Source organism: Haliaeetus albicilla, chromosome 2, assembly GCF_947461875.1.
Source record: "Haliaeetus albicilla chromosome 2, bHalAlb1.1, whole genome shotgun sequence".
Classification (NCBI taxonomy): Eukaryota; Metazoa; Chordata; class Aves; order Accipitriformes; family Accipitridae; genus Haliaeetus; species Haliaeetus albicilla.
In genome coordinates, this window is record NC_091484.1 from 1,617,875 (window position 1) to 1,628,574 (window position 10,700).

Genomic DNA, 10,700 nt, shown 5'->3' on the forward strand with positions numbered 1-10,700 from the left:
CAGAAGAGGAGTTGTGCACGTCTGTGGTATTAAAACAAAGCAAAGCTATGCATCTGAAGCACGACAGGAATGTCTTTAAAGATGTGTAGGGAGGGACAGGAGAAGGCAGCATCCTTTTAGTCTCGCTGGGAAAACATTTTCTACTGTTAAGTTGGAAGGCAAGAGACCACAGAAACAAGTCTTTCAAAACTAGATGAAGGGATAAAATGTATGTATATTTAAAAAAGCAACCTGAAGAGGACAGAGCAGGGATAGTCACTGAGTCTGTCTTGTAGTAAAAGGACAATTGATTTAACCAGCAATAGTTTCTTCAAAGGTTTTAAAATTTATTGTCTTCTACACTTTAGTCTGAACTTGCTACCCCAGCACAACTTGGTTAAAACCATAAGAAGATTTTAAAAAATTAATTGTGATTAGTAATGGACTGTAGTGAGTTTGATATTTATTTTTTTTTCCTGTGTACAGAAAAGCGTCTGGGTCCTGTTGAGCCCTTTCTTTTTTGAACTTTTGTAAAGATATTTCTGGCTAAAATTTAAATCTTTAAACAAGGCAGTTGACCGTCTTTCTCCAGCCCTCGAGGTAGCTCACCCGTTCTGTTAACCACGCATGTGTAACACAGAGCTGGGCCCCTTCCCTTGCTCTCTTCCCTTCTGCACAGCTATGCAGAACTTTAAGCGCAGCTCCGCCGGTTTCCTGGCTCCCTGACCGCCTTCCAGGTTAACAGGCCAGAGGTGCCTCCTCCAGGCAGCCCTGTGCTGCCTTGTCCAGTTCCACACACGCGTCAAATTCTGCAGAGTTCCAAAAATAGTCTGTTTCAGACTCCTTAAAACTGAGGTGTGATTTCTTTAAATCTAAAAAGCTAACTACCATTGCTTGACCTAAGTTTTAACATTCTGTAGCCAACACCACATACTCTAAATGTACAACTGCAAGAAGCGAGGCTGTCCACTTCAGGCTTGAGTTCCAGATACAATGATTAAAAATAACATTGACTTTATTACCTGAACGCTCTTGCCCGTAGCTTTTTCAGAAAATTGCATCTCTTCTGGAAGCAAGCGGCAGTACACAGTGCCAAGTCCCTGTGTTGGAGCCGCACTCTTACATAACCTGTGTAGTACAGCCAGTCAGCCTCTCCATAACATGTGATGGCGAGGTTATTTTTACAGTATCATGGCAACAGGTTTTCTGCTCTTGACATGTTTCCATAGTAGTAGCAGTAGGACGATCAGGTGCCTGCCTTCCCCAAAAGCTTTGTTTTGCTGTGCAGAATGTGTTTAGCCCCTCTTATTTTTGTGCACAGTACAGAACTAAGCACGAGTGCAGATGGACAGCTGAGAAGCCAGCATCCCTTGTGTCAGCCATTATGAAATAATCTCATTCAAGCCCATTGCAGCTTCCAAGCCAGGAAACGTTCAGAAGCAAGAAGGCCAGTGTCTTGTGCTGAGCCAGCAGTGTCCAGACAGAAATGGGAACTGCTACTGCCCAATGTATGGAAGAGTGAACTTCAGCCACGGTGACCTCTCCCATCCCAAGCTTGGGATCAGCATTACACTTTCTGCTGTGCAGGAAGATTCCTGAAAAGCTGCTTCAGTTGTTTCTTCCTGCCATTGTAGCAGCCTGCAATGAAAACGTTAACAGGGGAGTTAGTTACACATCACCTTACTCTTCCTTCCTGTAGAGGTGAGGTGATGTCCCACTTTCAGGTGAAGCTGTACTCGTGTTTTGTTAGTTAGGAGCTACAGCCAGAGATGATTGTAGGCACACTGAGCTGCGTACTGTAAAATAAAGTTACAATACAAGCCAGCGTCTCGGAAGTAAGACTTCAGAATCCGAGTACTACTTCCCAACAGTAAAATACACAACTAGCTTCAGGAAAGCGCCCAGTAAATAGTCACCACAGTGACTGTAGAGCCATTTTTGCAGCAAAGCTGGCATATGAAGAACTCTGCTGTGACTTAATGCTTGAAAAGCAAGACTGTGAACAAAGCTGTTCCCACTACATATACACGCTTGTTTTCAACAGTGCTTCTGCAGCTTGGTCACTTACATCCACTTTTGGAAAGCATTTGCTCCTTTTGGTCTCTTAATCCCATAAGACCTCACACACCCATTCTTATTATTTTGCTCCTGAGTGAAAGGTGTGTGCTCTCCTCTTGCTGATGTGCAGATAGCTTAGGGACGCGAACGGGGCGCCCTGCCAGCACTGGATGAGTACGCACCTAAACGTGTGTTTGCCTTGACGTTCTCATTCACCAGAGCACCCAGGTCTCCCCCTCTGCTGACAGGCCTGTCATTCCATATCAGGTCAAAGCCTCCAACACGCTTCTCCTTCCCCGTCAGTGTACAACATCAAATACACGTACTGAAGTACCTGAGCAATGACAATTATCTGTCTGCGCACAGGAATAAACTCCCAGACAATCAGAGACAAAGCTGAACAGCTGAAAGCAGTGGATGTCTTTCTACTATTAATATCTGAGGTTAGCACAGTTGCAAAGTCAATCACAAAATGCTGCAAGACAAGCTGCTTGGAACAGAGCACTCCAGAAGCCATAAGTGTGGGAGGCACAATGCAGAAGGGCCTCTGAAGGAGCTCTTGTGCAAGTCCCAGCTCTGACACAGACTCCAGTCCCTTTGCAGCCCTGTGCTGCTTTGTTTTGCCACTCTGAAATGGCAGCATGCTTGCTTACTTTGCTCTGTTTCTGGAAATTCATCATTTAATCACCAGAAAGGTTAGAGTATTATGATCAATTGCCAAGAAAGACATGGAACCAGACCGTCCATTCCAAACATTTTATTAAAAGCCCTTAGAAGGTAATAAACATCTTCACCCGCCTGCTCTCCCTGTCCACAATATGAAGTGTGTCTTTGAGAAAATGACACTTGAGTTCAGAGTCTTCCTGGCTACTGGCAGTGAGGGAAGGTGAAGCATTTACCTCCAGAAGCCAGCTGAGGAGATACAACAGTAAATTAAGGAGAAACAGGCAGTTTTGCCAGTGGTTCATTTAAGAGAAATGCCTGTCCACAAAATCATTACCCTGCTAGCAGGCAGGAGTAAGTGTGAAGCAATAGGAAATCCAACCCTAAATCTCTTTCCCATGCACTGAGCCAAAGAACATTCTGAGCTTATTGCAAAGTTTCTATTCCTGTTCTCGATGGTACTAAAGAAAAAAAATCCCTCTAGCTTCCAGAAAGACATACAAGTGAAAACTAAAGTCTAGCTGAAGCAGTAAATGCTGAGGAGAATTCGCAGAATGAGCATTAACCCTTTTTTAGTGGCGGAATGTGGATGTCTCCTGGGAACAGTTTCCTAGCACAACTCAGTGTTCAAATAGCTCTCCTATGAGAGCCCAGCAGCGCTATCTGAGCGCTGCGACAACATCAAGGACTTTCATTCCAATTCATTTGTTTCCTGACCAACCAAAGTTACTCCAGCTCTTTACGTGCAGGCTGCCTAAGCAGTAATTTGGTTTGAGGCTATGAACAGAGTAGATTGTGCAAATCAGAGCTATCCAGGACCACAGCTGAGCTGCATTTATTTGCTCACTTGAAATAAAGCTGTCCCCAGTGGCACCACATGAAATATTGGGCTGAAGCTGACAGGACACAGGGCTGTAACAGGTATACCAGCTACCATGTCTTGTTAGAGAGAAGAGTTAAAAAAAATAAATTAGAGAAGACATTTCGTAGGAGAGCACTGACAACATAAATCATATCTAAGGGAAATTTCCTTATCTATGGTACTGCTTGCACTTTACGTGATTAAGGCTGAAAGAATAATAATCCTATTTGCTTGTCATTTCTGAAGTACTATTTGCTGTTTCTGTTTTTCTCAACTCCTGTAATGACAAGTCAGTTGCGCTCTCAGGTTCCTGCTGTTGCAATACTTGGATTGCATCTGTAGCAGATAAAATTCTGAGAATTTCAGCTGAACTTTAATGATACATATTTTTCACTTAGCCAGTGAGAAAACATTTATTTAAAAAAAAAAATCTAGACTCAAATTATGTTTTAAAGATTTGGGGTTTTTTGTTGCTGCCATTTAAAATACCCTCAGCTCCTGTGGAGTGCTTTTCTCTGCAATTAGCAGGAAGGACCTCTTTCAGTTGGGGTCTGCCTTTTAGCCAGTGTACCACAGATACGGGTTATGTTTAGCGCTGGCAGCCAAATGGCACCGGCTGGAGGTTTATCAGTGCTGATGGGACAGTGCTGTAAGATATATAAGCAGAACAAGAGAAGATAGTAACCCTCCATCTCTGGCAAGTGCTGTGACACTTGTGATATGCTTATACTTGGAGGGGAGCATATTCCAGAAATAGCCAAATTGGCAGGGTTTCACAACAAAGGGCTAGAGATCCTACAGACAAAGTTACAGGGTGCTGCACCCAGCTAATAAACCCTGATACTCAGAGCAAGAGCAGCTGCAACCTTCCAGATGGCAGCTCCCTTCATGTAAACCAGTTCAAACCTCTCTACACTTCACTTGCAGCTCTAGGCTGGCTCACTCCCAGCCAGCCTGCAAGCACTTACCAACAAGATGCAGAAGCATCATGGGACACCCCTGTCCCAGGGAAAGCAGCTGGCCTAACGCTATAACCCCTGGTATGTTTATTAACACCCTTATGGTTTCAGATCCTGACGGATCAGGATGTCATAGCTGTAGAGCTCAAAGCAGTGTTTGTCACTGCTAATCATCTTCTGAACACTCTGGAGGCTGTGGATGTAAGTGTTGTCCATATCCGCAAAGAGAACTTCCACTGACCCTGCCCCACACCTGGCGGTCGAGCACTGTCCAAGATGGTCAGTCACCAGCTTGCAGCCCTGAGACATCCAAACACAATTATACGAAGCCAATCCCAACAGATGACCACACATTTAGCCCACATGATTTTTTTCAAACATCACCCTATAGTCTCCACAGCCCAGTAAAAAAAAATTCTTAGTAAAAAGCCAGAGACCAGAAGATAGGGGCCACCAACCCCACAATGCAGTTAAACTCTTCAGGCTTGACTACTGTACAGCTATAGGGAAAAAAAGGTCCCCAGGTCCCCATCAAAAGTTCCCTAACAGCAATCAACATCCTCTCTTCTATCAGGGTACTGCAAAGACCCTCCTTTCCCTACAAACAAGGGAGATTTATAGAAAGGAGCAGCCCATAAAATTGGAAGTTCAACACCATCCTCCATTACTCTCAAACATTGACCCTCATCTCAGATTCATGAGCAATCTGACATCCCAATTTTCTCTCAGCTGCCACCTCTTGAGAGAGGAAGCTTAACAGTGACAGTTGTGTGCAGCAATGTCAACCTTGCTGTATCACTGAGGTCTTAGAAGCGAAGGGCTAAGCTATAAGATGTCTACATCTCAGAAGGGTGCTAACCAGAAAGTTATTAGGTTTAAAGTCAAAAAGATCAGCCTTATAGATGCACAGACAGCTGCAAAGCAACATTAAAGCAGAACGCTCGCCCAGCCTCTCTCCTAAATCTGCTATCAAGGAAATTGCATTTATGGGTATCAGGAGACAAGACAGCACAGTTAAGTGGCTGAAGCACACAGCCACGGCATGGCAGCTGGCAGGATGAGGTCAGCTTGCTTGCATCTGCCAGAAGAGCCCCAATGGCAGGCAGTGGGGGAATAGTCTGCAGACAGTGAGTACCCCTCACCTTCCTGGGATCATAATCAGGTGCAGTCTTTTGCACTGCCACATTTGTGAGATGAACATCTGGAACAAAGTAGAGATAAGGATCGCAGACAAATAGACATTGAACAAGCAAATATGGAATTCTCACTCTGAACAGTCCTCTTCTGCCCCAGTGCCAATTAATTATCTTCCCTGTCTAATCACAGGCTTCAGCCACCTAAGCTTAAATCCAACACTGCATGATGATACCTTACTAAAATTGCAGGAAAGAAAATAAAAGTCAGAAGTAATCAAGAGGGGTATCTAGAAAATGAAAGAGTGACTGCCCTGAGCTAGTACTGTACCTCATGGCTGGCATGAAGCTTTTCATGTCACCATGTCTCCAAACCCCAGCACACCTTCACCCAAGGCAGCTTGCTGTACCCCTACTCTGGAAAGGCTTTTGATTGTTCAGAGCAAGCATGAACTGTGCTGAACTTTCACGGAGAGAAGTGATGGATTTTCCTGTCTCCTGAGCCATCAAATTGAGGTGGGATACCTTTTGGGAAGATGCGTTAATCAAATGAAAGCTATCAAACTCAATACAGTAGCAAGTGCGACACATAGGAAATCAAATAGTTCTCTCCCATGAAATCACCCTGCCCTTACGTTCTGTGAAGCTAAGGAAGAAGAAAGGCTGCCAAAATTCAACCACTAACAATAAAACCAGGACTGACATTTCAGCTTCAGTCCTAGCTGATTTTTCAAACTGACATTTCCAGTGATCTGGTGACACCAGTTTTCCAATGAAAAAAGACTGGAGAGAGGCAGGGTGACAGCGGCAGCAATAGGACAGCCGAATCCTACAGGTGTTTGCAGGAGTCAGAAGTGACAAGGTTTGTCTGATGCAACTAATACCAAGCAGTAGAATTGTACAGTTCTTTTCTTACCCTTCTTTGTGGCACATAGAGACAGGTAGGATACAGCGATCATCTCTGCTATTCAGAGTAAATCGTGTATTAGAAAAGCAAGCAAATCCACCTCTGTATAACCAGGCCTTCAGTGGGATGTACTGGGAGAAGAGGAAAGGAGCAACTGGACATTAAGGCAAGGAAGTCCATTTCTAGCATAATAATGGTGGTTTGCACTTACAGAGGTCTCTAGAACATAAACTCTCAAGTCAAACTTTCGACCCATGAAGTGCAGAGAAATGTATAGTATTACCCAGCTGCTGATATTGCTGCTTAGTGTTAGATGTACCCAAGATCAGAAGTTTATATATAAATACATGCACAAAGTGTAAGAAGTCAGATCCCAGATAAAGTATCTGACCATTTCGGAAAATCCACTGTAAAAAAACTATGTTGTTGCCCTGAGGAACGGTGAAGGATTATGGCGTGACACAGGCACAGGAGAACAGAACAAGTCACCAGCAGAATAAGAGGATGAAATAAGAGCAAAGGAACAAAATGTCTCTTGGATATTCCCCAAAGAGAAGACAGAGAGTGGTTCTCACCTTCTTCAATCAACAATATCCTTCAGTTTTCAGAACAGGAAAATTCCTTCACCATGTGACCTGCCAACCTACATATGGAAGAGCAGATTTACTGGCTTTAACGTTAGCATTTCCTGCAGTTTCCCAGAATTTCAGCGTAGAAGCCCTGCATAACCTGATTCATCATCTGTTTGTATGCAAGCACATTTATTTAAGGTTATGGGGGGGAAGGGGATACAACAGCAGCTCTCTAGTGCAAAAAGCTCAGATTTGCAAGTGTTAGGAGGATTCTTGGAGGAAAGGGCAGAGCAGGCAGCCAGCCAATGGGGAAGTTCCACAGTACCAAATAAACAAACCCTGTCACATGCTTGCAGAAATATAAGTAACGCAACATATGGCGTTGGGAATTTTGTTAAGTCACATTTTAAATTTGTGTACGTTACAGAAGAACTTAATTAAGCAGGAAAATCATGAAAGATTTCAGAGAACTATGGCAAGGAAGAGCAGAACAATCCTGAAGACAGCCTAGGCTGCATGATGTATTAAAAGTGGGTGACGAGTGGCCCAGATAAGCCACCCAAGAAGCAAGGCTCCTCATGGCACCTTCCCAAGGAGGTCCAGGCTCCTGCAGCTCCAGGATGTGGCACTGTGCACAGCCTGACCTACTACTGCATCTGAGTGTGGGAGTAGGCAACCTGAGACGTCACAACATGGGGCTGCTCAGGAGCACAGACCAACAGAAGGAGTAACAGGGAGTTTATTTTTACTTGCCTGCGAGTTTTGAGGTCACCCACAAACTATTTCATTTAAGTTGTTAGTATAATCTCAGTAATCACAGGCTTTTCATACATCCTTGTTTACTGTGTTCTGGTTATTTACCAAGTTAATTGAGGTTGTGGGCATAAAATCAGCTTAATGTAAGGTTTTTTTGTTGCCAATTAACACGTTCCCATTTGTAGAGTTAGGTAATCACTAGCTGCTATCCTCCTGGCTGTAATTCACATGCTATTTTGCGTAATTACCTCCCATTCACTTCTCACAAGTGTGCCCTTACCGATGGGCCTGACTTGCAGCGTAAGACAAATCCTCCTGTCCCAGCCTCCTTGACAGACCTGCTGCGCAAAGCAAAGTGACTGCTCGCTTGCAGGTCTCTCAAATGGGTGTATTTTTAATTATGCACCATGGCATGATACTCATTTTAAATGACTTGAATCATCTGGCAGAAGCAAGGCATTTCTCAGCATCACATTGTATTGTTGTAATTTCTAAAGGAAACACAATTTTTCCTTGGTACCCAGGACACTGGCTGAAGTGGAAGTTGCATTCAGCACAGCTCCAGGCAGCTGTAGGTTTGGGGGGACAAATGTGATTCAGAGCATGAGGCTACCCTTCAGGTCTCTAACTGCAGAGCAGAGAGAAGCTAATGCCAACCAAATCCACCCCAACTTATGCTCCAGGCTGCTCATGGAGTATCCTGTAATCTCTTCGCATTCTCAGGATGGAAGACTTCTCAGTCAATTGACTGGACTTACACGGGCTGACATCTAACATAGTGGGATTTCCCTAAAACCAAACAGATGTTTTCATAGCTCCATCTTTAGGGGCTGCCCAATTAGACAGCTGTGCTGCACACACACACACCCCACCTTCTTGCACACCTGCAGCCGAACTGAAAGATTTCAGAGCATGCACTCGGCCATAACCTCACAGCGAGAACTCCTGGGAGCACAATCTGTTCCTCCACACAAGAACTCTGCACTTTATACCTTCACCACTGAGTTAACTTTGGCTCTACAAATAAACTGAGCTGTCTTTCGACTGCTGAAGTAAGTTGTTACACAAGAAGAAGTGTTTTGGTAGTACATGTTGACCAGGAAACTGGCAAGGAGCACTGCTGCTCCTAGCCACCTTGCTCTGCCCAGTTCTTCCTGCGGATTTCCTGCATATTTTCCTCTCCCTCTGCAGAACGAAGGCATCCATTCATCTCTGTCTCACTTTCCCTGGGAGAGCAAATACTTACCGGTTTCATAAACCAAGTGATGCCAGGATTCTTGCAAAATTCTTCCACAAACAAATGGTACTCTGAAAGCATTTTGAAGGTCTTCAGAATAAAGGCACATTTTGTTGTCTCAAACTTTCCTGCTTCTCTTTCTAACTGCTTCTGAAACCTCTTCAGATTCTTCACTAAGCAGTTCTTCTGACTCAGCTGGGTAAAAAGAGAAATATAAGGTTCAATGCAACAAACGCTCCCACAGTCTGACTCGCTTTAATTGCCCTTGAGAAGTTTCTGGGGATCAAATGCACCGCATACTCTGATGATTAAAAAAAACCCAGATATCACTGAGAACTGCTTTTTCTTTGTGGAGGAGAAGGCTCAATTTCAATTTTCTGTATCTCCGCATGAATGCGAGAAGCTAGAACAGAGCAGGTCTTACAATCCACGTTCTACCCTTTCTACTGGAGCTTTCTCACACAGTCAGCACACTCCTCTCCAGGACAGGCAGCGCTGATCAGCGCTGCCCACACTGACTCTGCACGCAGACTGACCCCCCATGGCCACGGCAGCCCAGTCCCACCGCTCCTGAACCACCGCAGGTTACGGCCCAGTGTTACAAACCACGCTCAGCCTCCATTCATGCCATGGCTGGTGGGCATGAAGGCTCAGAGTGGGAACGCATCCCGCTCAGCCGCTGTGCTGTAGTGGAAGCAACACCCCAGAGAGGACTGGGCAGGCCTCTCAGGCTGTAAGAGTTTTTTACCTGTTGCAACTAAACCTGCCCACTGATACAAAGGAGACTCCCGCAAATGCAGCCATTTTGGAAGCCCTATCGCAATACACCATCCTCAGGTGGTTTTAAGGCAAAAGCTCCTTTACCCGGGTAGACGGGACACAGCGCACAGCCCGGGTACAGGAGGCCCTGCTGGCACTGTGCTTGCCCTCACCTGCACAGGGAGTGTCCAGGGTTTAACACGCTGCCTCGGGGATGAGGCAAGAGCCGGGGGCGCAGCGCCTTGAACCCACCGCATGCCCCGCTCACGGGCCGTTACCCTCACTTCTGCCTTTGACTACGACTGCTGCTTCTGCCCTCCCCCGCGGGCTGCCGGCCTGGGCCTGGGCCTGGGCCCGGGTCTGAGCCTGAGCCTGGGCCCGGGCCCGGGCCCGAGCCCACCAGGCCGCGCCCGTCCCCATGGCAACGGCGCCGCTGCGCAGCAGAGGGCGCTGGCGGGACCGGAAGTCCGGGTCTGGCCACACCCCCGGCCTGACCCCGCCCCCGGCCGCCCCCGGCCCGGCCCCCCCGGGGTCTCAGACGCGTCACCTCCCCCCCCCCCCCCCCGAGACCTGTGTCCCCACCGTGTCCCGGTCCCCTCAGCTCCCCCAGTCCCCTCGATCCCACCCTGTGGGCTCCCACCACCCCCCGCAGCCCATGTCACCCCATCCCCTGTCATCCTGCCCTGTGTCCCCAGGTCCCCTGCCCTGTGCCCCCCCCCCGTGTCCCCCTGCCCGGTTCCCCCCCACGTCCCCCACCCCATGCCCCCCATGCCCTGTAAGTGCCCCACATCCCTACCCCGTGTCCCCCTGCCCTG

At 46.6% G+C, this 10,700-nt stretch overlaps 2 protein-coding genes across 2 annotated transcripts; both read right to left on the reverse strand.

Moving 5' to 3' along the window:
- Window positions 1-194: 194 nt before the first annotated feature.
- Window positions 195-6,817, reverse strand: TTLL9 (tubulin tyrosine ligase like 9). The gene is given in 7 exon segments (XM_009928318.2): window positions 195-1,617; window positions 2,220-2,341; window positions 2,836-2,949; window positions 4,619-4,821; window positions 5,664-5,722; window positions 6,605-6,692; window positions 6,773-6,817. Coding segments are annotated over 7 exon segments (702 nt in total). The 3' UTR covers window positions 195-1,546.
- Window positions 195-10,329, reverse strand: LOC138688929 (probable alpha-tubulin polyglutamylase Ttll1). Its single transcript, XM_069801565.1, has 5 exons — window positions 10,059-10,329; window positions 9,136-9,321; window positions 8,138-8,230; window positions 7,137-7,204; window positions 195-1,617 (listed from the first exon to the last, which is right to left on the reverse strand). Exons 1-4 carry the CDS (start codon window positions 10,140-10,142, stop codon window positions 7,166-7,168), a joined length of 402 nt encoding a protein of 133 aa, XP_069657666.1. The 5' UTR covers window positions 10,143-10,329; the 3' UTR covers window positions 195-1,617; window positions 7,137-7,165.
- Window positions 10,330-10,700: the final 371 nt, after the last annotated feature.

Bases quoted from the DNA above. Each gene is read 5' to 3' on its own strand.
- LOC138688929 (XM_069801565.1), bottom strand. From the start codon at position 10,142: ATGCGGTGGGTTCAAGGCGCTGCGCCCCCGGCTCTTGCCTCATCCCCG. The intron at 8,231-9,135 runs GTAAGTATTTGC...TGCTTTGCGCAG, and splicing joins TCACTTGGTTTATGAAACCG to CAGGTCTGTCAAGGAGGCTG. The intron at 7,205-8,137 runs GTAATTACGCAA...TTCCATATGTAG, and splicing joins TTGTGAGAAGTGAATGGGAG to GTTGGCAGGTCACATGGTGA.